Genomic DNA, 27,527 nt, shown 5'->3' on the forward strand with positions numbered 1-27,527 from the left:
ATTTGTGTCGAATCCATATTTATTGGGGTTGCTCAGACGTATAGTGACACACCCGATAGTGTATACGTTCAAATTCAGCCCCCATCGGCCTTCCCAATGAAAACACATGTACGTTGTTGGATATATATTCACACAAAATATATCCAATTTTAGAAATGTTTCTTAATTGTTCTCCCGTTGTTCAGTTCGTTTACATTGATATTTTATCTGATCCATGCGAAGAACGGGCATAACAGTTAGTACGAAATGGTAAAGTGTTTGTTATGGAACAAGTTACAATGAATTCAATTATATAGATGATAATTATAATTAATAATTATTTCCTTGTTGAATTATAGATACTTTTCAGTGGAAAACTGAATAAAATTTAAAAGTACCAAATCAACGTAAAGCAGACCAACGTAAAGAAAAAAGGTATAAAATTTTCCATATAATTAAGCTTACCAACTTCCTCGTTTTCTGCGTCACCGGAAATGGGTCAATGTTATCCTACAAATATGGCGAAACAAGTTAATGCTGTTCCGTCAGGAACGATTTCGAGGTCGTTTCCTTCACATCATCTTGTGCGTGTTTTCTACCGTTTTGTAAACCTATTTCCACGTTTTGTGAATCAATGGTAGTGGGTCAAAATGGGCATTGAATGTGGGAAGAAAAATGATCCTCTCTCCCACCAGTATGGAATTTCAAGGTCGCTTTTTCGCATTGTTTAATGCATGTTTTTACCGTTTCTGCGCATTTTTTCACGTTTTGTAGGCCAACGAAAGTGGGTCAAAGACGACCTACAAATATGGCAGAAAAAGACATATCCATTCCACTTTCAAGGTCCATTTTGACCCTCTCCCACTGATGCACAAAGCGACACAAATCATGCATAAAAATGTGAAGAAAACGACCTCGACATTCGATGGTGACGGAACAGCATTAAATTATTCCGCTATACTTGTAGGCCATTTTGACCCATTTTCGTTGTCGCACTAAAGTGGAAATAGGAGCACAAAACAGTACAAAGCAGGCACTATACGATGCGAAAGAAACGACCTCCAAATTCGATAGTGGCGGAACAATGGCTCTATTTCCTCACACATTGATGGACCATTTTGACGCATTTCTGGTGATGCTCAAAACGTGGAAGTAGGCGAACAGAACGGTACAAAATACACACTAAACGATGCGAAAGAACCAACCCCAAAATTCGATAGTGGCGGAACAGTGAGCCATTTAACTCCCACTTTAAAGCCCCGTTTAACTCACCTCGGGTGATGCACAAGACGAGAAATAGGCGCAGAAAACTAAAAAGAAGGGGCACTAAACGATGCGAAAGTAACGATCTAGAAATTCGATAGTGTCGGAACAGTGGGTCATTTTCGTCACACCTTGGAGGCTCATCTTGACACACTTCTGGTGACGAACAAAACGTGGAAATAGGGGCACAAAACGTAACAAAACAGGCACTAGTCAATGCGAAAGGAAGGACCTCGAAATTCAGTAGTGGCGGAGGAGTGAGTCATTTTCGTCACACTTTGGAGGCCCATTTTGACACACTTCTGGTGACGCGCAAAACGTGGAAATAAGGGCACGAAACGGCACGAAACATTCACTAGTCGATGCGAAAGGAAGGACCACGAAATTCGGTAGTGACGGAGAAGTGGGTCATTTTCGACACACTTTGGAAGCCCATTTTGACACACTTCTGGTGACGCACAAAACGTACAAAACAGGTACTAAACGATGAGAAAGAACCGACCCCGAAATTCGATAGTGGCGGAACAGTGAACCATTTAACTCCCACTTTAAAAGCCTGTTTAACTCACTTCCGGTGACGCACAAGACGAGGAAGTAGGTACAGAAAACTTTTTTAAAAAAAATAGGCACTAAACGATGCAAAAGAAACGACCTAGAAATTCGATAGTGTCGGAACAATGGGTCATTTTGGTCACACTTTGGAGGCCCATTTTGACACACTTCTGGTGACGCGCAAAACGTGGAAACAAGGGCACGAAACGGCACGAAACATTTACTAGTCGTTGCGAAAGGAAGGACCACGAAATTTGGTAGTGGCGGAGCAGTGGGTCATTTTCGTCCCACATTCGAGGCCCATTTCGACCGTCTTCCAATGACGCACAAAACGTCGAAATACGCGCACAAAAGGGTACGCGATGTGAAATTAACGACCTCGAAATTCGATAGTGGCGGAAAAGTGGGTCATTTTCGTCCCATCTTGGAAGCCCATTTTGACCTACTTCTGGTAACGCACAAAACGTGGAAATGGGGGCACAAAACAGCACGAAAATTCAGTAGTCGATGCAAAAGGAAGGACCTCGAAATTCGGTAGTGGCGCAGAAGTGGGTCATTTTCGTCCCACCTTCGAGGCCCATTTTGACCGTCTTCCAGTGACGCATAAAACGTCGAAATAGGCGCACAAAAGGGTACGCGGTGTGAAATTAACGACCTTGAAATTCGATAGTAACAGAACTCTTGGTCATTTTCGTCCCATCTTGGAAGCCCATTTTGACCCACTTTCGGTGGGTGACGCACAAAACGTGGAAATAAGGGCACGAAACGGCACGAAACATTCACTAGTCCATGCGAAAGGAAGAACCTCAGAATTCGGTAGTGGCGGAGCAGTGGGTCAATTTCGTCCCACCTTTGAGGCCCATTTTGACCGTATTCCAGTGAGGCACAAAACGTCGAAATAGACGCACAAAAGGGTACGCCATGTGAAATTAACGACCTCGAGATTTAATACTGGCGGAACTCTTGGTCATTTTCGTCCCACCTTGGGGACTCATTTTAACCCACTTCCCATGACGCACAAAACGGAAGTAGACGCACAAAACGGCACAAAACGATGTGAAGGAAACGACCTCGAAATTCATTGGTGGCGGAAGAGCAATAATTTGTTCCACCATATTTGTAGGCCCATTTTGACCCACTTCCGGTGATGCACAAAATGTGGGAATAGGCGCACAAAGCGACACAAAACACGCTCAAAAGATGCAAAACAAAGTACCTCGAAATTCGTTGGTGGTGGAACAAGTTATTGACGCCGTGAGCACCAATATAAGTATATACTGTAGTTCTTACCAGGGGGCGCAGTGGGTCAGTGGCAGAACGTTCACCTCCGGTGCTTGAGATTCCTGCTTCGATCCCAGCTCGCGCAGTTTGGACTTTGTGGTGGACAAACACCGTGCTCGTGGATTTTCTCGGGGTTCTCTCGTTTCCTCCCACTTTCTTCATTTCATTCATTTGCCATCATCACCGTCTCCTTTAGCCTAACCGGAATAGACGTGGGACGTAAAACTAAAGATTTCATATCATTTTTTGTAGTTCTTACCATCAAGGCTGAGAACTGCACGGTCCAATTTTTTTAGCCAAAGTAGAAGCCCAACCGGAATAGTGATGTCAACCGGCCCGGCTCGGTTCAACTGAGCGTACAGCTTGAGCTGGCTTGGTTGGGGTTACCCATCGACTGGGCTCAATTGAGCCAATGGCTTGAACCGGCTCAGTAAAGATGAGCTATCGAATCGGCTCGATTGGAGCCAATGGCTCGAACCAGCTCCGTTGAAACGAGTCCATAGGCTGGGTTCGAGTTAGCTTAACTGAGCCAATGGCTCGAACCGGCTCGGTTGGGGTAAGCAATCAGCTCGGTTCGGTTCGGCTCGTGTGAGCCTTCGGCTCGAGCTGGCTCAGTTGGATAAGCTGTTGGCTCGGCTCATTTCTCGGTTCGGCTCGATAAGTGAATGAGCTGTGAGCGAGCCGCTTGAGTCGTTGACAACCCTAAACCCGGGTCGAGCAGTTTTAATCATGTTTGGTTGGAGTCCCATAACTTCTAACAATTTTTGGCTCGAGCCCGAATACTTGCTCCTCCTGAACTCAAACCAAGAACCTCGTGACCGATGTCCTTGCCTCCTGAAGATTTCTTGACTACCGAGATCGACAGTTAACTAACTTTTAGTATTCCGATACAAACCGCCTATATTCCATGTTTATACAGGTACACGGTGTTATAATAATAATTAGTTATAGTAGTAGTAGTAGTATCATTGATAATTATATTGTCTATGTAGGATACTTGAAGATAGTAGTACTTGGAACTACACAAAGGATTTAGCTCGAATTGGCTCGACTCGACTGGAAACTCGATCCGAATTCGAGTCGAGTTGGGGGAAATTTTTCGAACCGAGATCTCGAGTCGAACTCAAAGATGTCTGCTTCGAGTCGAGTCGAGTTTTAAAGAAAACTCGCTCGAACTCGCTCGTGCTCATTCCTATTGTATGCATGACGGGCATATAGTTCTTTCGAGGGGGATAGAACCATAAACATAATATATTTAAAAAATACTTAGTTTCACGGCTTTCTTTCCAGGGGGGAAAAGGGATGGTAGGTATGCAGCATTTCTTATAAGTACCTTATTTGAAATATGTAAAACAGTAACAAGTGGACAATACAATATACACACATCTTCTTATCTTCAGTTTTAATTGCTGACTTCAATTGCAATTAACAATTACAATTAACAATTACAAGTTTCAATTATCAATTGCAATTAACAATTGAATGTTTCAAATGCACCCTTTGCAATTGACAATTAACAATTAAGAGTTTCAATTGCCTGGTGACCAATTAACAATTAACAATTGACGAAAATTTAATTGCAAATTTTATGATTGAATTCAATTGCAATTGAAATTAATTGTCAATTACAAATTGAAATCAATTGCAATTGAAATCAATTGCAATTGATTTTCTTGATTTCAATTGATTTTGCCCAACACTGGTATGCAATATAAATATTTGGTATTACTGCTACAGAATTTAAAGAATGATTTGACACGGATTGTGATGTGCTCAGAGATTGCACAGAGGTGTTTTTAGTTAAAAGAAAAGTATTTGGGAAACAGCAACACTGCTGTCAGGGAGCGTGTGGTACAACGACTCATTGACAACTCCTGCCATTTATGAACTAGAATTGAAAACCACATAAAGATATGTAATGGATTTAACGTATTACTAATCTGTAGCTAATTATCTGGACTCGCTACGCATGCAACTTCATCTAGACTCTACGCAGAGAGTATATAATCAAACATCATGTGAAAATAATAAGTCTCGTGCGGTTGTTAAAGGCAGTAATGTAGTTAACATACACCAATTCCCACCAACTTAAGAATACAACTGAGAGTACACAATCTCCTCCTCCGTCCCCAAAACGGAAGTTCTAGGGTGAATTTTGACCAGATTAGGAATTTTTACCAGTTAAGCAAGTTTAAGAGGGAATGTAGTCTCTGCTTGCCCATGGCAGACCAAAGGAATCGAAAGTTATTCAACATATTTTGGCCGCATTAGTCAGTCGTGTTAGGAAGCACAAACTGAACCCAGCCGACAGTATAAAAGTATATGTACATTAAAACAGTGTTAGGTAGATATAGTGTGACTTGATGCTGAAATAAACAAGTTTTAATATGAAAAAAACTACCTAAACCATAGGTTTTGACCTCAGTTCAGCATTCTAATTAGATCTCTGGAAAACTGGAGAGAGTAAGAATAATTTTAATAACTTCTGTAAATTTTCGCAATTTTTAAGTAAGATAGTCTCGGAATGAGTTGAAACGTATTCATCTCTTGTTGAAAGCCTTAATTAGGGCTATTAGTACCAATTTTAATAAGGCTCAAAGATCATGTAATTTTTCCGTTGTTGCGAGTAAATTTGGTTCATTTTGAGATTTATTTCAATTTTTCCAATTTTCTTAAACTCTTAGGTTTTACACGACTAGGAAATGTTCCCAAAGAAGAATGTTCCCAGGCTAAACAACTGATTCTGTGGTTATTTCATGGAAACTTAAGACCATTAAGAAGGTTTAATAACTATAATTAAGTTAGCACTTTGAATTTGGTAATATTCTCGGCCTTAGGTAAGTGGTTTTATAGTCATTAGATTCTTTGTAATTCTTTTTTTTTTTTTATTTTCGAGTATTTTATTAATAAATCTATGTAATAAATGGATTGTATTTAATTTCTGCTGAAAATCTGCAAGAAGTGTTATGCAGAAGAGGGGGTAGTTCCTTTTTCAGATTAAAGTACATGCTTTATGAAGGTGCAATCCTCAAATATCAGTGTTTAGATCGCCCGCTTCTCGATAGTACCAAGTTTACTGATTAACTTCAATGCTCTACCATTTCTGGGTCTCGATGGCACATGATGGACGCCGGGCCCAGTAAAGAATCTCATATACTTTGCGTTCTCTAGAAGTGAGATTCGACTGCTGGAGTTAAATCAAGCTTTCGTCTTAAATCGAGATTTATCAGGAATGTCTTGACCCAGGCATTATTAAACCTACATCACGTGTCAGAAAGCCACAAGCAAAACAATAATTTTTATCTTATTTGTTAGGGGAGAGAAGCCTCCCGTAACACATTGGTGTCTTCAGGACGAGGAATTTGAGTTGCCTTGCGCCAACTGCCTTACCGCTGCTCGCCTAAAATGTATGATCCCCCTCTCTACATGTGATATTTGTGTTATGTGTTTTGTTTTGTGTTAATAAAGTGAAAAAAGCACGTATTCGTCCCCTGATTTATATATGCAAACAATAGTGTCAACTTATGATAGAATGAAAGAAAATTAATAAGTAATATGTGATCCTTGGAGCAGACTTTAAATTTACATACAAGCTCTGTGCAGAAAGATCATATACATCATATATAAAAAGGGAAGTATTCTAAGCAAGGTGTATTTGAATCTCTAATTACTAGTGAGATTCCACCAGAAAAACGAGTGGTTCTGTCGCATTTGGTCTGGAATCCCCGGAATAAACGTAGGAGGGAGATTCAACAGTCCCATCAACGATGCCACGAATCCGAGGAATACTACCCCCGGAGAACACAGCAACGATGCAATAGTACAAGGGTACTCCGAAATACTGGTTTTGTAAAACAAGGCCCACGGACTAATGTAGAAAACATCCGGGCAACTGCACCCACGAAACACAATGAAGCTATGTTTGGGTCAGTAGGCCCAGTACCAGTCTAAATTGTACGCTGTAAAAAAGCTCGAAGCGAAGACGTAAGCCACGACAACGACAATGTGATTCAACGACACATACACAGACTATACATAGTGAAGATCAAACTTAAGTTTCACATATTCAATCTGACACGCTAACCCATGATTCAGATCGACAAGGTGCTGTTAAGTCGACGGAACAACGGACAGATATCAGACCGGCGAACAGAATCCAGAATCCTCTCCACTTCTGGCTACTCCCAGTCGATTATCAAATTAGACGACAAAAGCTTAAGCGTCTGATGCGGAATATACGGGGAAAGTAGTCGAACCGTCGTGCAGTAGCGACAAGTATGCAGAAAATGATTACCTAGCAATTCCCAGTACGAGTCAGCGATCTGAGAGTGAGATTCACTCAGGGAAGAAGGAAATGTACAGGAGAGAGATTTGTATATGGTGATAGAGTCCCATGTCTCCCGGACAACATTACATGGAGACATATCGTAGGAAGAAAGTGAATCGAACGAAGCCAAGGAAGCAACGTACGATGTTTTTGCACCATGGACGAGTATTCCACCCCAATCTTGGAGGAACGTGATATCTACGACCACAAATGCGACACTTTTATGTGGGAGTTCTCTCCTTCTCCAGAGCTACTATCAAGATCTCGAAAGTTCTTGTCGGGTCCGATTGTATATAGTGATAACAAAGGAATTATTATAACGTTGTTTAACAACACGGATCAAGCGGAAATACTAAAACAAGGATTGTGGCTTGGATCCCTCTTGTATCGCTCCGATTTGAAACAGGGAATCGTGAGTTCCTCCCCACAACTGAAATGTTTGTTAGATATGTTCTTTCGCGTTGCTACGTCTGGTAGAAATATCGAGAAAATTAATAGGCAATTGCGTAAAGTGACTAAAACTAAAACTCCGCCAGAAGACATACACTTCCTCTGCGATGAGGGAGTTACAGCAGTGGCCAAACCGCTGGGACCACCAGTCGATGAGGACAATGATAGTGATATCTCATCAGGATCTGAAATAGTAGTGGAGTCGAATATTGATCTTAAAGGATATGATGACGATTGGAATCAGAAATTGAGTTCATTGACAGAAAGTGATTACATCGAATATGACACACCAGGATAAACGAGCAACTACGGATAAACGACGAAAATGCGGCGGACAGTGTGTGCGAAAGGCCAGTCAATAAATATGCCAAAGAAAGAAAAATAAAATTCATGCAACCTTCTTGGAAAGGTTGCCATCGTAAGAGAGACAGCCCTAAGTCAGAATTAGTTAATATGTATATACAATAAATGCAATCTAGATAGACGGAAACAGTAGGAAGGAAAAAATGAAAGATCGGTGCAGTTGTGTTTAATGCGGGAAGAAAAAGTTTGAAGAACAGGAAAACATGGAAGGTTTAGTGTAACACATGAATTAAAGTAGGAGAACGAAGAACAGGGCAATGAAATTAAATATACAATGAAAAATGGGAACAGGTTCACGAAACAGGGTGCGATTTATTTTTTAAAAAGAAAGAAAGGGATGCCGGCATGCAAAATGGAGGATGTATTTGTCTTCGTAATAAAATGGTATACCGACTAAAATTGTTTCACAGCAAGAAGACATATTCCTCTATTTCAGAGATTTGAAGAAAGAAACAGTGCGCTGTACAAATTAACACAAGCGTACCTCAAGTAAAGAGGTTGGAACGTGTAAAGAAAAGATTCACACTACCTCTCTTAAATTAATGCCAAAAAACCATACGAAGAGACATATATCAAACTTGGAAATACTCTTGGACTTCCATAATGGTCTACATAACGTCACGAATTACTCCAGATTTCACTCAATGATTCGAAGTGCAGTGCGAGACATAGTACAGGAGATTGACAATGTAAGAAAGTTGTTATAAAGAGAAAAGTAATTCCCCATAATAGCATGTAAAATGGAGTACAATCCACTGTATTAAATAATAATTTATACTTAAATAAAGTTTCTTCGGCTAGCCAGCCACTAGAATAATATTATGCGTAACTAATTAAAATGGAATGTAAGCAGTGGAAAAGTTTAATCTCTTTTTATGAGCTCGCAATCAGACACTAACTCGTTCTGTTTACATTGAAAGTGCTCTCAGATGGAAACGGCCAAAGAGTTAGAAGCATACGCAGTGGTCGAAGTGAGACGGTATGCGGTGGTATGCCGTACCGCCTCTGCTTTTCCTGTGATGAAGGCATACCGCCTCTGGTATTTCAGTGATTATGACATACTGTCACTGAAGAGTAAATGATAAATAGCTTTAATAAATCCACTTTTATACACAGTAATTGACGAATAGATTTGCAAGTCGAAAGATTTTATTTCTTATGTAGAAATAATTTCTAAGTTAACAACGCCGACATTTTTGTTTGTTTTTAAAATGAGGGGTCTTCAAGGAAGGTCATCTACTTTATAGTTGTTGTGCAATATTAAATTATTTCTTATGTAGGCCTATGTATGTCTCTTCTTGCCTTAATGAATATAAATGTCGTGGTTTGAACATGGGCAGATCTTCTGGGAGTTTGGAATATCCTCAGTCATGTGTGTGTGTGGGGAGGGTCGGCAGTTTTCCCACCGGAAATTGTTAATCTAAAACACAGTTTTTCAGCATTTTCGTGAATAATTCTTCAAAATGCAACAAGGGGATATTTTTTATTTTTTCAGAGTTGTTGGCGGGGAATCAAAGTCTGTCCATGTTCCCCTCCCATAACTACAGAGAAACTTTCCAATGGTTTCTTAGTCCAAGGTGACCAGACATCCCTTTTTAGCCGGGACAGTCCCTTATTTTCAACCATTGTCCCGTTTTTTCTGATTCTCAAACGGGACGCCTAAATGTCCGGTTTTTAAGCAAACATGACCCAGGTGTCCCGTAATTATTATTCAAAATATGAATGGTCAATGTTAATTCTACACTCTTCCGTACCAACACTCATTGGGAAGGTTCAGCCATGCCTAGAACTTCTGAATATTCAAATGAGAATTGAGTGTTCTGTGGTTCAAGTGGGAATTCTGAGTGTAGAAGTAGTTAAAAGTACTTTTGGTTAATACTGAAGCTACAAACGCTATGTTATCATTCTTACTTGGGTATTTTGTAAATTGAAAACACTGCTGAGTCCCATAATACAATGTGGAAGTCAGCCCCCCTCCCCGTCGCCGATTCGTCTGCGTCCCGTTTTTGACAGTAAAAGATCTGGTCACCTTGTCTTAGTCATTATGTAAAGTGAAATCCAATCTTTCAGGCATAATACCCTCACTGAATTTAACCCCTTCAGACCTGAATTTTTTTAAGATTTAAAAAATTATTTGTTGTAATTTTTAAACGCTTTGGGGTCTTCTGATGCCATTTTGCTTGAAATTTTGTTTTTGTTACCCATAGTTCTCCAGATATTTTATGTGCACAAATATGTACATCTGGACTCCACTGTAATATAAATTTTTAGTTTTTATATAGCATTGGTGTCCCGCAGAGTTGGCGTAGGTCAATGAAAGTTGACCCACGACCCACTGACCCACCACCCACCATGACCCACCACCCACCGTGACCCACTGTGATCCACCATGACCCACCACCCACCATGACCCACTGTGACCCACCACCCACGGTGACCCACTCTGACCCATCACCCACCATGAACTACTCTCATCCACTTTGACCTACTCTGACTCACCAAAATCCATCGTCATCAACTCTGAACACGATCCACAGCCTCTTCTGTACTGACTAAAGAGTTTACACTTGTAATAAAACAAGAGTGCGAAATTATCACTAATCGGAGTTTGAATTTCTAGTCAATCACTCAAGCACCACTCTGTTACAATAACGGTGGATCTCACCTTTACGATATAAAATGGTAAAGTGTTTGTCAGTGAGGAAATTGAAGCAGTTCGAGGTGGGGGGAAATTAGTGTGTGCCTAAAATATACTTGTACTAAGAGAGTATTCTTGCAAGTGTTAATTTCTGAACGCATTCCCCAAGGAACTTCTATTCGCACGAAAATATCCCTGTACAATATGGAAAAGGTTATGGTTTCTCAGTTCACAGTATTTTTCTCACAAAAAACTTGAAAAATCAGTTTTTCATAGTGTATAAAGGTGGTCTGGTACCCTATGTGAGAGCATTTCCATAAAGCATGCTCATAATTGTAATTTGAGTAATCACTAAAACACAACGTTAAATATAAGTTACAAATATGCATAATTGCAATTATTATGAATATTTATTCAAAGTAGTTTACCTAAAGCAAAGAAGAGACTTACTAAAAATTAGGTACAAAGTTGAATAACATAAGTAATTAGCCATTAGTAATACAAGTATACATTTTCCGTAACTCGTAATTTTCCACCTTAAAACAAATCTGAAATCGGATTTATTTCCTGTTGGTAACTTTTTCGTGGTAAATCGTCCGCAGCGGAATGATTTCCATCCTTCAGCCAAGAAATAACTAGCTCGTCTATTTAGAGCTTGTCTAGCGGTGGGTCATTAACATTGATGAGCAACAAGTTAGACAATGTTTGAGCACTTAGTCTATTTCTAATATGTCATCTGTAAATTCATAAGGAGAAATCCCCGTTTGCACTCTGTCGTGGAAATTGATAATACTTCTATCCGATTTCTGCAACTTCTCATCGACAATCTACTTGTTAGACTCAAGTCTGATAACGATTTTTCTTGGTCAGGTTTGAAATACTCAGCAAGAAGTATCATCTCTCCATCACCATACAACATCTTTTCCATATCGACCATGTCAGTTGGCAATGTCGACCCATGTAGAACAGAAACTTCATCTACCACACCTTTGATAGGGAATCTTGTGAATAAATTATCAATTAAAGCCTGATAAACTGATGATTTCTTATTTGTTTATAAATTTAATTTTTGTAGTTACACATGAAGGTTTGATACCATTACCAAGTTTCCTTCCCCGTCTAGAAAGCGAAAGGGAACGAGGTTCCTGGAAAGTGTTCAGAGGTGAATGGGAATTTCCCTCCTTCCCCTTCAATTACCACACTGCTGTTTGCCATGTGCCAAATGACGATGAATTGCAATTAAATTATCATAATATAATTATTTCCTTGTTGAATTATCAATACTTTTCAGTGGAAAAAAGGATGAAATTTCAAAGTTCCAAATCAAAGTAAGTAGACCAACGTAAAGGGGAAAAAAAGTGTAAAATTTTCCATACAATTATGCGTCCAATCCAAACTTAAAAGTTCCGTGTAATTAAGCTTACAATACAAATTTTATGCCTATTTTTCTCACAACTTTATGGGTTGATTGCCCTGTGCTGTAAGCGCTCCATATAATAAACATAAGCTTCAGCAATTATTATAACAGAAAGCAATGGATATATGAAGCCAAGCACTGTATTTTTTGTTTCTGATTTTTTTTCTTAAATAACATCGATCGTTTTCGATCATTTTTACTAGAGGTGGGCACGAGTCGAGCTGAAACTCGACTCGACTCGAAACTCGACTCGAATTCAAGTCGAGTTTCGAGCCGTGTGAAAGGTTGTTTTCTCGAGTCGAGTTTCGAGCTGAGTTACTGTTTTTGAGATCGAGTTTCGAGTCGAGTCAAGTTTGGTACATGGCTCGCTCGTTTAGCTCGTTTTAGCTCGATTTGAAATCATGGCCTGATTAAACTGTAAAGTGAAAGCCATGAGAAATGTAAGCCGTACTGTGGAATACTTTTAGTGTTGCTCACGAGAGGGGACACTGCTTGCATCTCATCTCGTCTCGATAACGAGAGCACAATAGATTTTTTTTAAATAAAAGGACAGCCTCAAATGTCGTGAGCACCAATATATGTATATACTGTAGTTTTTACCATCAAGGATGAGACCTGCACGGTCGTATTTCTGAACTTAAGCAGAAGCCCAACCCGGGTAGTGATGTCAACGGGCTCGGCTCGGTTCAACTGAGCAAAAAGCTCGAGCCGGCTCGGTTGGAATGAGCCATCGGCTCAGCTCAATTGAGCCGATGGCCTGAGCCGACTCGTTCGGGATGAGCCACCGAATCGGTTCGGTTCGGCCCTGGTGAGCCATCGGTTTTTGCCGTCTCGGTTAGGTGAGGTGTTGACTCGGTTCATTTTTCGGTTCGGCTCGATAGTAGATGAGCTGTGAGCCGAGCCACTCGATCCGTTGACAACCCTAAGTACGGGCGGAGCACCGCGGTGATTCAGATAACTGCTAACACCAGAACAAAAAAAAAAAAAAAAAAAAAAACAGGGTTGCCGGGGTATTCTAAGATGGATATAGGCCTATACATGATGTGTCTCACGTAACCCCTCTTTAATCAAATTGATGTGGGCATCAATTTATCTCCTGGTATACACCTTTATGCTATAGCCGTGTTGAAGCAGCTCTCACGTTATGAATACTCGTAATTAATTAATTAATACATAAAATTTACCATATTTTCCAATATTTTATCATATATATCTCGAATAACCCCTCCAACCATAATTATCAACATTAAATCTCCTTGTCTTTATATATGTGACTGTATGTAGCTGTGTTGAAATGGCTCCCATTATGAATGATTAATAAAAGGGATAATTCAAAATTGATCACTTTTCTGAATATCTTATCATAGGCTATGTGGAGAAATTACTAATTTTTCAGTATTAACATATTGGTTTATTAGTCTGTTTTTCTGTTAGTATCAATCATTATAAAGAAATCTAGTGACAAAAGAAATCATACGTAACTTTAAATTATCTTCATAATACTCTTTAGTAATATTCCTATATTGTATTTAGCTTTATAATTTTCCTATGGTATTTTTAAATTCCTCATATTTAGAATTTCTTGCGAGAAGAATAATCGTCATCTAGTTTCTACATATTATTATTATTATTATTATTATTATTATTATTATTATTATTATTATTATTATTATTATTATTATTATTAGCAATATTATAAAAAGCCTATTCCGGATAACAATGTTGTTATTTGTATAATATGGGCAGCTCGTGGAAACATAATTGTATGCCACATTTTCTGACTTTTGAGTAAGTATGAAAAGAAAGTTCATCATTCCTATGCAATTCGATACAATGACACATACCAAACAAGTTTCCCTTGTGGTTTAATACCAATCCGGTCCACCTAATAACTTAATTTTACCAGAAGTGACAATTATCATGATGTTCGCTAAATCCTCTCGTATCATGGTAAAAACGAAATGAATCTTTAAGTTTTATGTCCCACGGTTTTGCCGGCTAGGCTAAAGGAGACGGTGATGATGAGAGATGAGTAAAATGGTGGAATGAAGAAAGTGTGAGGAAACGGGAGAATCCCGAGAAAACCCACGAACACGGTGTTTGTCCACCACAAAGTCCACACGGCGCGAGCTGTGATCGAACTAGGGACCCCAAGCACCGGAGGTGAACGCTCTACTACTGAGCTACCGCCCCCCCACACACACACATCATGGTAAATAAAGTGATGACTTCGCTTCTTCATATTTTGTATGGCCGGAAATTCTCTTTTATCTTATTCATTGGAGGCAAACGTTCTTACAGATTTAGACTGGACTGCAACTGAACACGTGTGGTTTATTGTTCAACAGACCTGCAACTCTGCAAGTAAACAAGTTACCACCAAACGGAATCTGTAATCAGAGGTCCCTCCCTACAAAGGTTCAGACTTTTCTTTACTGAATAGTTTTAAGCTCTTTCCTTTTTTATAGGAGGCAATAAAAATAGGAGAAGAACAATATTACTTTTCTGCGGCAGTGTGTCATTTATTTGAGCAAAGCTATGGTAGTCAAAATTTGCAGACACTCCTCAATTAACAGGAAGAATCGCACAGCTATTTACAAAGGCAATCGTAGTAGGGTAAAAATAGCCGAAAATTTGGGTCTAGGTCAAAACCCCCACAGCCAAAACCCCCACACTCAAGAAATGTCAAAACGCCCACACGATCGGTCATAACCCCCACACAAATGGACAAATCCCCCAAACGCACGAACGGTCAAAACCCCCACAGCCAAAACCCCCACACTCAAGAAATGTCAAAACGCCCACACGATCGGTCATAACCCCCACACAAATGGACAAATCCCCCAAACGCACGAACGGTCAAAACCCCCACAGCCAAAACCCCCACACTCAAGAAATGTCAAAACGCCCACACGATCGGTCAAAATCCCCACACAAATGGACAAAACTCCCACACATAGCAACGGTCACAATCTCCACATAAATGGACAAAACCCCCACACAAATGGACAAAACCCCCACACAATCGGACAAATCCCCCACACTCTGAAAATACCGTGATTGCACGTCTTTGTTGCGGCTCTTTACGACGCCCACCTTAGTGTTTCTGTCATTACAAAACAGTGCAAGAAGAATAGTTGCAACATCGGTTTAAGTGGAATGAAAAATGTTATTAAAAAGTACAAGGGCAAGACATACAACCAGGATCATTTCAGAGTGTGGGAGTTTGACCGATTGTGTGGGAGTTTTGTCCATTTGTGTGGGGGTTTTGTCCATTTATGTGGGGATTGTGACCGTTGCTATGTGTGGCTGTTTTGTCCATTTGTGTGGGGGTTTTGACCGATCGTGTGGGCGTTTTGACATTTCTTGAGTGTGGGGGTTTTGGCTGTGGGGGTTTTGACCGTTCGTGCGTTTGGGGGATTTGTCCATTTGTGTGGGGGTTATGACCGATCGTGTGGGCGTTTTGACATTTCTTGAGTGTGGGGGTTTTGGCTGTGGGGGTTTTGACCGTTCGTGCGTTTGGGGGATTTGTCCATTTGTGTGGGGGTTATGACCGATCGTGTGGGCGTTTTGACATTTCTTGAGTGTGGGGGTTTTGGCTGTGGGGGTTTTGACCGGTTCCCGAAAATTTCACATAACCCAGAACCAAATACTATTGAAATGATTTTTTGCTGTAACGTTAATGGGTATGAGTACTCTTCATAGGCGAAATGCTAAAGCATGGAACTTTGCGAAAATTGTTCTATGAGTACTTGAATTTTGGACCACAGTTTAACAAATTTTGCTGTTTGGATTTATGTAAGACATTTGATATAACCATAATTATTGTTTATGTGTATATTTTACATATTTATTTTGTCTCTAGTAATGTTTTAAATTATTAAATTGAAAATACTTATTATATTGCGACATTTTTCTTATACAGGGTGGTTCAAAAGTCTGGCACCATAGGACAAATAGGTAAAATATATGTGTAACATATTTATATAGGTAAAACTTATTTTGTACGTTTATTTTACATATTTATTTTACTTTTGTGTAAAATATTTTACAATTTGCACTTATTGTAAGTATTTTCATTATCCTTTCAGGTGTCTTTAAAAAATTGTAGTGAAGTATCAAATTAGTAAATGATTAATTACAGTTCCACAAAAATGGAAAGAACCAGTTACAAGGATGATCTATGCGTCATATGCCAGAAAAAACCGACGAAGAAACAAACACAGTAATCAGGCGAGGATTACCATCGCTAACAGCAGCTAATCTCAACAGGGAAGATAAAAGAACTGCACAAATATCTTAGTGAAATATCTGTCATGCAAAGCCCACCATTTGTTCTAGTACATCACAGCTGCCGCCGTCGTTACACGCATGAATATTACATAAAAAAGGATAAAGGAATTGCAGGACCGGGGTCCCCAATAAAGAAACGAAACTTAAGTTGGACGATGTACCTTTTGACTGGAAAAAGGACTGTTTTTACTGCACGAAACCAGTGCACCTAGCTCATCAAAATCGAGCAAGGCGAGATGGCTTCACCGTTCGCACCATACCATTTGGTGAACATGTTCTTTCAGTGTGCAAAACACGCCAAGACGAATGGGGAGAAAGAGTGGAATGTCGAATGCAAGAGTGTTTCGATTTAGTAGTAGCCGAAGCTGTCTATCATAGTAATTGCCATACATTGTTCATGTCTAACAAGTAAGAAACGCTACCAATGACGGGAAAAGCTGCAAAATACCGCGGGCGGCCAAGTAACGTGAAATTCGCAATAGCATTTGATGCACTATGTGAGTGGCTAGAGCTATGTTCTGATTCAAGTCTGTATAGTTTGCAGGATCTTCATGCAAAGATGATAGAACTTGCTGGGAATGATGATGTGTGTATTCAGAGAAATGGTTGAAAATTAAGTTGCTTGAAAAATATGGAGAGCATATCACAATAACTGAGTTAAATGGAAAACCAAACGTCGCGTGTTTCAAAGATACGGCAAGTTATATTATTAACGAGAAATGGGATGAATCAAAGAAAGACAACATCGAGGAAGAAAAAATAAGAATTATTACAGCAGCCGCTAAGTTAATAATTGCTGATATGAGATGCCATAAGCAACAAGGGAATGTGTATCCTGCCCCATCTCAAGTTCGAAATATTCAGGAATTGTTAAATTTTACCACTCTTTCTTTGAGAACAATGCTTGAATGTATAATTTCTAAAGACGTGAAGGTATGTAGCATCGGACTTGCCATAATGCAGTCGGCAATGCCAAGAACTGTGCTTTCCCCGCTGCAATTTGGTCTTGCGGTAGAACTCGATCATGTATATGGATCTAGGTAACAAATAAAACACAGTTCTGACCAGAGCAGAATGAAATATATTAAAAACTATACTTACAATTTGTTACAGTTTCAAGGACCTAACGTCCTCTTCATCAGACACAAACACTGAGAAAAGACAGGTGACAGCAGATCTTATATACATGAGAAAGTGAAAGGCCACGCCCCTTCTTCTCTCTCATTGGTCGGAGGGAACCAATGAGGATAAAATCAATTCCGCGCAAACAGAAAAATATAATGAGCCCTTTCACTTTTTCTAACAGTTCTTTAATGAGATGACATACAAAGAAAGTAAATAACAAATAGAAAATATTAAATAAGAAAAAAATAACTAAATATATATATAAATATATAAATGTAAATAAATAAATAAATATTAATAGTCTATATGCACTTTTCTTGTTCCTTTTCTATCACATCCAACAATTTCTCCCATTGCTCGTGTATATTCATACCGCTTGTCCAATTCATTAGGTTCTCCTCTTGTTCTCTCTTTATTCTTCTAGCCTCTTTCCACTTTCTAATAATCTTCCTCTTCTCTCTCTCTAAACCCCTAGCTCCCTCCCAGTCTATTTTATGTCCCGTTTCCTTCACATGTTTGTATATAGCGTTATTATCTCTTTTCAGTCTAACATCATCCTTATGTTGTTTTAATCTGTCCATAAGCCTTTTCCCCGTCTCCCCTATGTATTTCATGTCACACTCACTACACTTCACTTCATATATCACTCCTTCTTCCTGTTCCTTCCTTTTCCTTTTCTTCCTTATGCACTTCAACAAAGTTTCTCCTCCTTTTCTATAAGTCTTCACACCACCTTTTGTTATTAACTTCTTCAGCACTTCGGTCTTTTCGCCTATGCTCTGAATGCCATACCACTTCTTGTCTTCCTCTTCTTTCCTATCCATATTATCTTCTTTTCTCTTTCTCCTAAACTGCTCTATCCTATATCCATTATTGATCAATTGTTTGTAGAATTTTTCCAAATCTTTTTTCTTTCCCTCTTCCTCGCTGTTGATGTTTTCTATCTTCCTTTCCATGTTCCTAATGAAATTCTTCTTAGTTGCTTTGTCTACATCACTTCTCCAGTGGGAATACCTGCCCAACACGGTTTCTGATACCAACTAGTAGTCACTTTCTCACCTTGCTTCTCTATCTTCATATCCATGAAATTGATAGAGTTATTTTCTTCAACTTCTAATTCTAACCTTATGCCTTTCTCTTGGTCTTCTATACTTTCAACATATTTCTCCAGTTGATTTCTATTCCCTGTCCATATGCCTAAACAATCATCAACATACCTGCAAAAGAACAGTAACTTTCCTCCTGCTTGTTCTGTCACTTTTTTCTCCCACTTGTTCATTACTATTTCCGCTAGAACTGGACTCAGCTTGGATCCAATGCTTAAACCTTCTTTTATCTTCACTAGTCCTTCTCCAATTATGCAATAGCTATTTTCCCACAAAGTCTTAAGCGCTCTTATGACTTTCTCTTTTTTCCACTGACTTATAACTTTCCCTTCCATCTCCTCTTCTATTGCCTTTATGACATAATCCCTTCTTATACTGGTGAACATGGCTTTAACATCTACACTAAACATTAACACCTTCTCCTGATTCCACTTAATCTCATCTATCCTCTTCCTCAATTCTTCCGTGTTCTTCACTCTGCATGTCTTTTGTCCTTCTCTGATTTCGTCCATTATCTCTCTTAATTTCTCCTCTAGTGGTTCAAAATAGTTACCTCTGCAGTCCAGTACTGGTCTTAGCTTCACGTCCTTCTTATGTATTTTAGGAAAACCTTTCATGACAGGAATCCTTCCTTTTTCGTTGATCATCTTTTTAATCCCCGCCTTTTTCCCTTCTTGTACTATCTTTTTCAACACTTCATCTTTCATGTCCTTGTTACCGACTTCCTCATATGTCTGATCACATAACTCCCCTAGCTTCTCCTGGTACCATCCTTTCTCCATTACTACCAACGCGCCTCCTTTGTCCGCCTGTTCCACTACGATATCCTTTCTTTTCCTTAATCTTTTCAGTCCTTCCTTCTCTTCTTTCCTTAAGTTACTCTCCTTCTTGTTCATATTCTGCCTAACAATCGACAATGCTTTTTTCCTTATTCTCTCTCTCTCGTCCTTATCCTTTATGTCTACAATGGCTTGTTCTACTGTGTACACCAATTCCTTCTTGTCCACTTCTTCCTCTTTAACCTTAAATTTATGTCCTAGACTTAAGCACTTCTCCTCTTCTTCCGATAAAACTATGTCACCTATCACTACCACTCTGTTCCTATTATCCTTTTCTTCTCTCCAACCTAACAATCTTCCTTTGTTGGCTAATCTGGTATTAACTTTTTCTTCAAAACTCCTTTCCCATTCTCTTAGATCTCTTATCACTGCTTCTCTCATAAAAATACTGACACCGTCCTTTATATGTTCCATAAGTTGGTTAGACACTTTCTCACTTGTTTTCACTTCCTTACTTCTTTTCCTTATGACGTCCCAGATTACTTCTTTTTCAATTTTCTTAACTAGTTTCTTGAACCTCACTGATTCACACTAATCCTAGGATCTAGGTAGTTGATTGACGAATTATGGATTTTGTGTTTCGTATTCAGAAGTTCGGAAGTACAAGCAGGATGTGCTAGAGTGCAGTAATTATGACGTGATCCATTCCAATGCTCCTCTACCTGCTTTTGTCCAGTGGTCTGCAGATAACGTTGATCACAATGTCGTCACTATTGATGGAAAGGGGATATTTCATGGTATGGGGATCATGAGAGCAGGTGTCTATACCAGCACTCTTCCGCAGGATGCAGTCATCAAGCGAGGGGCAAAAGTTAAAAGCGTTGCGTCATTGGTTAAAAACTGTGCCATTCCCATCCGAAATATTCCATCAATTCGCCAACTTCAACAACTTTAGTTCGCTCCAATGTTGCACTTACAAATGCCACACGCTTTGCTGCAATCAGTCAATTTTGATCTCCTGTGGCACATCCATTCTACATTATACGACACTGAAAATAATCAATTCAGCTGGAGTGAGTTTATGCAGGCATATTCTACATCTGAAGCCTCTTCACCATCTCATATCACATTACTTCTCCTTGTGAACTTAAACCCAAATGATGAAATCTGTATCTACAATACACTCTGCTATATTGAAGAGCAAGCCAAAAAGTTACAAGTACCCACTCCATCCGTAACTCTGGGCCAACCACTTCGGATAAAAGCCATTCAAATTGTCAATAGTATTGGTCTCAACGTTGTTTGTCGCTTAGGTCCGTTTCACATGCTAATGAGTTCTTTTAGGAAGCATAGGATCAATAATGAGTGGATCTGGCATATCTGAATTACTTGGAACAGTATATGGAGAAAACACGGTTGTTCATATGCTCAACGGAAAAGAATTTTCAAGAGCATCGAGAGGACATTTTCTTGCACAGAGCGCGCTAATGTCTATCTTACTATCATCAGTCTTGCCCCCTATACCCTCCCATGAAGAATATGAGTATTTATTTGGTTCTAACCTCCAACATATCACAGATGCTGAGTTTACAGATCTGAAAAATTTCTGCAGTTATATTGTAAAAGTTGATGAAGGAACTACAATAAATCCAGCGCAGGGTAATATACTATCGAAAGTGGAACAACGTGTCAACGAGCTGAAGCAAGAATTGTCTGTGCAATCTCGAACCTCAAAGTTATGGGTACAATACATAGAATGCATCAACACTGTTCAGATATTTGTAAGGGGCGAGCGAGAAGGAAATTGGAATCTACATCTTGCTGCTGTGACATGCATGCTACCCCTATTTGCTGCGACAGGGCACAATATGTATGCTACGTGTGGACGGATATACCTTCAGATGATGCAGCAGTTACAATTTACACATCCGTGGCTATACGATCAGTTTAAAAACCATGGAAATCATGTCATCCGTCGAACATCAGAAAACTGGAAAGGAATTTCCTCAGACCTTGCAACTGAACAGAGTATGATGCGTGTTATAAAGAGTAGAGGAGGTTTAACCCACGGTCGTGGAATGACACAAAATACGTGTGACACATGGATTCAACGCATGCATATATTTGGAGAGATGCATTCTGCTATGACATCTTTAACTGGAACTGAACGCCAACAGAGTGGACAACATTGTGAACTATTGCCCTCACGTATGAAGAGGGACCGGAGTGATCGAAGACTTATGATGCAATGGCTGAAAAAGCATAAACCTTTTTCAGTATACGACTCATCGTTGCGCAATGTACCCACTGGCGTTATAGCAAGAGTTGATGACAAAGTGAACTGTGAAGATGCAGACGTTGTTGGTAATGGAATACATCAGAAGTTGGATGGCAAACCTGGGAATGCCGTTAGATTAAAGAAGACTGACCAAACAAAAACATTACAGCATGTAAGCAAAGGAGTTCACATTGGTAATAGTATTCACTATTTCGACAATTCAATTCTCTTCTGGCGACTTGCTACGCTCGTTCAGCGCGAACACATACCATCCCAGTATTTCGCATATGAACTCACTCCCACACCATCAGCGTTATTCTCTGGAGAGGTCATGAGGAAATCATCAAAAGCTGCACTAATTCATTCACTTATGAAAGGATTTGAGAGCAATACGCAGCAGGCATCTGAGGAACAACCTGAGCTATCAGAATCATTCGTTATTGATGACGGATGTTTGCTTCGACGTGTGGTATGGTCTAAACACCAGTCATGGGTGGATGTGCTTCAGCCATACTGCAATTTTTATGTCAGCATTTTCATGTTTCATGCATAGTAGTATTTGACGGGTACACAAATGGCCCTTCCATCAAAGACCATGAGCATCAACGTCGAAGGATTCATCCTGCAGCACCCGATGTGAAAATTTCATTGAGGATACCAGCATACGATAACTAGTATCCGTTTCTCTCAAACGACAACAACATTAATCACCTAATAGATTTGTTGTCTACAGAGTTGAGTGCAAATGGTCACATCATCTACAGAGCACAGAATGATGCTGACACGTTAATTGTTTCAAATGCAATTAACATGGCTCTTAAGAAGGAACAAGTTACAGTTGTGTCGGATGACACGGATATACTGGTGATGCTGTAGCATCATGCTGATGACTCGATGGGTAAAATTTTCATGAAATCACTTGCAAAGGGAAAGAGGCATGAACATAAACCACTCTATGATGTCAGAAGTATCCAGCGTCACATTGGTCCACTAGTTTGCAGGCATCTCCTGTTCATTCATGCAGTTAGAGGATGTGACACAACGTCAGCACCCTACAAACAAGGAAACGCAAAAGTTCTGAAAACAATTCAAAAGAATGTAACCGCTCAAGAATGTGCAGAAGTATTTCTTTCAGATAATTCGCCAATGGATTCAATCTCAAAAGCAGGCAAGCAACTTTTCGTCATTTTGTATGGCGGTACACAAACTGATGATCTCCCTCTAGTTCGTTACACAAAGTCAGGGGCGGCGATTCGGGGGGGCAAGAGGGGGCAGTTACCCCCCCACTTTTTTGAAGTGACCCCGTAATGTATATAGTTTCATTTGGAGATCAAAAGTTTTTATATGTATTATTGCGTTTTAATTGCAATTAAAAGCAATTAATTTTGCAATTTGCGTATTTCTTTAAATGTTGTAGGATACAGGTATGCCTGTAGTATTTACTGCCTTTCATTATCTAACTCGGGATGTACTTGAACTTGAACCCACAAAGTGGAATATATCGAGACAGAGAATCGAGTCTTTATTTATCTTCTTTCATTCAACACCAACTTTCATACCATATGCAAGTTGACCCCCTTTTCCATTTAAAACTTTTGAGTTGGACCCCGTTTGGGATCTGCGGGGGACCCTGGGACAATTTATTTTACCTTGATACGTTGTACTTTTAAAATGATGAAAGACATGCTTTTTTTTTTTTCATATTTCTCTCACCGTTTCAGATTTTTCGGGGTTGCAACCGACTTTATGGACACGCTTAAAGATTTTAATAATGAATAAAGTGCTGCCCTCAAGCGAAATGCATGAGACCTCCCCAATTTTGGTAACCGGTTTTGATCTTATCTTGACCCAGTCTTTCAGGAAATATATACATCACCCCCATTTTGTGGGTTCAGCTTCAAGTACATCCCTAGTAAGAGTAATAACATACAATTAATGGCATGTGTGGAATTAAGAATATAAGTTGTTCATTAATCCTAAGTTTCAGTATAACTTCTTACTATGATTGCTGTTGCCCCTTCTATTTATTTGTTTTGCAAATTTGTTATTAAATATAATCTGACCTCACAATATTCCAGACAGAATTGTAAGATGTTCATGAGCAAGCAATAAAATCTTTTCTTACACTTTCGTTATTTATGAGTACCTACTTGCGTTGCTCTTGTCAATTTACTTAATAAAATATGAAATACGATATATGGTATTTTAACTAAAAAAATATAGTATCCTATTAGTTATACAACATTTCGTCAAAGTGTTAAAAACAATCAGGAAAACTAACACTGATATACAAATATTCAGATTATGCTTTGCCCCCCCACTTTTAACGTCCAATCGCCGCCACTGCACAAAGTACATGCGAATGACAGCAGTAGCGTCAAAACCAGTTCCCGAGCAGCTCCCGCCTACACCCCGAGCCGTGCATTTTCATTCGTTAAGAACTTACATGCAAGAACAATAATGGAAAACTTTATCAACGACGGAAATGGATCCTCTTGAATGGGGTTGGGTACTCAAAGGTCAACATCTTTATCACGAAACTACTACGAACGTCCAGCACCTGACTCCATCTTAAAAGTTGTACGTTGTCAGTGCAAAGCACTGGGAAGAATATTATGTAGTAGCATGAGCTGCTCCTGCAGAAAACATAGATTAAAGTGTGTGTCTGCATGTCGATACTGCCATGGCAATGGCTACACTAATGGTCATGAAAGCGTAAGCATTTCCGTAGACGATTCATCATGCGATGAAAGCTTCTAATTAGAAAAGAAATATGAAAAAATACCCTTAAATTCACAATCAAACGTTGTGCTAATGTGCGTCAATATACCGGAACACTGAAGTGTATGTATCGTAAACTCTGAATTCGTGAAGGAATTCGCAATGAACGCAGTGGGACGTGTGTGAATGTGTATGAGTACTGTATATAATGTAAAAAGTGTATGGTGTATAAGAGTTCATAAAAAGTAGTGCTTATATTAAAGTAAAACTTAGAACTCTCTAGCAAGGAAAGTGATCAAAATTTGTTTTATTAGTGAACCGAACACGGAATGGGTCATTAGGACTCGCATGTACAGAGGTGAAGGAGTAATAAATATTGGCAAGGAATGCAATCAAGACAGCATATAGAGAGTAACTTCACAAACAAAATAAGTAATAACCAGCAACTTGGTTGCAGTTACTTGCATACAAGGTTCAGAAACAAGGAATGAAACATTGAAATTAACGAAACATAAAGTTATAAGAGAATTCATAGAAATATTTTGTGTTTAAATCAAATAATAAAGTATTCATACAGGATAGAAACAGGCTATGAAGTATAAATCATCATAGTGAAATGGGAATTCATACATATATATTTTAATTATTTTTACATTTTAAAGGTAACTCAGGGGCAATATGGTGAAAGCGCTGGGGAGACTTTCATTTTACAAAATTGTAAACTACGTTTGAAAATATTGAATTTTTATTTTCATCCATGTTTACCTCGCGACTCAGATGCATATTTTATCCGTTTGTTTTATCGTGCCCGACTTTTGAGTCACCCTGTGTATAACCATCTATACCAATATTGAAATTTCAACACATTTTGACTATAAATTGCCACTGTCTTGTTACGGACGAAATATATATTGTACTGCATGCATAAAACAACTTTTGTGTGTACTAACTGGTATTACTTCAATAGTAGCATTTGTTCCAAAAAGCCATTTTGCGTTACAACTTCAACCTGGAATATCTCGAATTTCGCAAACTTCCAGACTTTAGCATTCTCTGGTTAATTCACTCATAGCTACCTGATTTCATATCCCAAAGAACTTTTCAATAGTATTTAGTTCCGGGTCAACCTCTAATTTTACCCTACTATCGGAAAAACAAGTTCATTTCTCTGCTGTCACGAAAATATTTACATGTGTGACACTTTGCGTGCTGAAATTAATAATAATAATAATAATAATAATAATAATAATAATAATAATAATAATAATAATAATAAGAAGAAGAAGAAGAAGAAGAAGAAGAAGAAGAAGTAGAAGAAGAAGTAGTAGTAGTAGTAGTGTCATTGATAATAATTGTATTGTGTATGTATAATACTTGAAGAGAGTACTTGAACTACACACACGATTAGGCTCGATTTGGCTCAACTCGAAACTCGAACCAAATTCGAGTCGAGTTTCGAGTCGAGTTGGAGGAAATTTTTCGAGCCGAGTTCTCGAGTCGAGTTCAAATATGTCTGTTTCGAGTCGAGTCGAGTTTCAAAGAAAACTCGCTCGAACTCGCTCGTGCCCATCCCTAATTTTTACAAACCAACTCACTACCAATTTTCCATATATAGAAAAGTGCCCCTCCCCCACATAAAGGAGAATTTTAAAATGCTAGGACGCATTCTGTTTATTTTCAATAAAGAGTTAATACACTGAATTTCAGCTCCGTAAGTTTAACGGGTTGCGAGATACTCATTTTTTTTTCGCAAAAATTTGAATCCTCACTACCTCCTTAGGATATTATACATTATAATAAAAGCAATATAACATCCCAATTTGGATTAAGGCCGAACTATATACCAAAAGTAATTTCATTTGACTTGGCAATTTGACCGTGATGATCAGGCACACATAGTTACATGCATTTTTTTTATATATTACAGTGATTCAAAAATGTATTTTTTTCCAGTAGTTAGCTCTAAAAACTCACAGGTCTCGAAAGCCAAGTTGTAGTGTAAGTCCTATTGCTACTATTACAATTAAAAATATCAATATCCAAAAGTGCCTGAAGTTCTTTTTTCACTTGGTTAGATATACTCACCTCAGGTAGGTAGACAGAAACAAGTGGAAAAGGAAGGGAAATGAAGGTCTTGAAAGTAAAACAGAAACAAATTTACCAGTCTTCAGAAGATACCGTCTACAATGCAGTGAGCAGAGAGGGTCGGTAGACCATACTGAGTCGGTGGGTCGCAGTGGGTCACGGTGGGTGGTGGGTCACAGTGGGTCATGGTGGGTGGTGGGTCACTGTGGGTCACGGTGGGTGGTGGGTCACAGTGGGTCACATGCTGTTGACCCACGACCCACTGACCCACTCAGAAAACTTGACCCACTTGACCCACTTGACCCACTGACCCACCGACCCACTGACCCACTCCAACTCGTGTCCCGTTGTACACATTTGTGTACATTAAATATTTAGAAGGCTATCGGTCACACTGATATTTTTTTAAATAAATAACCGGTGAATCTTCCTCAGTTTCATCTTCAGATAAATCGAAATCAGAAATGTCACCTTTCTCCAACATATCTAAAATTTTCTCCGTGGAGAGAGATGGGCTGCTACCAGATGGTTTATCCATGATTCTAATTCGTGTACACACTAACTCAATGTACCATATAATTTATAAGAAAATTTTGGTCTAATGTGGTTGATATAAGTCCGATCGAAGCTAAAACAAACCAATTCTTACTAATATTATCACCCAAAAACACATACTCAATGAGCTTTCATTGATAACGCATCTGTTCATTACGATCCTCTTGGGCACAATTGTGTACATATTTCAATAACAAATAAAGTTATAACGAATTGCTTGTCATATTTGTAATTTTACCACAAAGATAACAGATATTCACAAACACACGCAAGCACTTCAAAAAGATAGTTCAGAAACGAGAAACTTCTAATTAT

The 27,527-nt window shown here is 39.0% G+C and overlaps 2 protein-coding genes across 3 annotated transcripts in view; both read right to left on the reverse strand.

The window, feature by feature from the left end:
* Window positions 1-27,527, reverse strand: part of LOC145681910 (E3 ubiquitin-protein ligase SIAH1B-like) — a 54,279-nt gene that overhangs the window by 13,758 nt on the left and 12,994 nt on the right. The gene's annotated exons all lie outside the window — the stretch shown is intronic.
* Window positions 18,677-20,047, reverse strand: LOC145682306 (uncharacterized). The gene has a single exon (XM_081753883.1). The coding sequence runs from the start codon at window positions 20,045-20,047 to the stop codon at window positions 18,677-18,679; it is 1,371 nt and encodes a 456-aa protein (XP_081610009.1).

The sequence above is a fragment of the Thermobia domestica genome, chromosome 3 (assembly GCF_964235325.1).
Source record: "Thermobia domestica chromosome 3, izTheDome1.hap1.1, whole genome shotgun sequence".
In the NCBI taxonomy this organism is placed as follows: domain Eukaryota; kingdom Metazoa; phylum Arthropoda; class Insecta; order Zygentoma; family Lepismatidae; genus Thermobia; species Thermobia domestica.

Bases quoted from the DNA above. Each gene is read 5' to 3' on its own strand.
- LOC145682306 (XM_081753883.1), bottom strand. From the start codon at position 20,047: ATGGAACATATAAAGGACGGTGTCAGTATTTTTATGAGAGAAGCAGTG.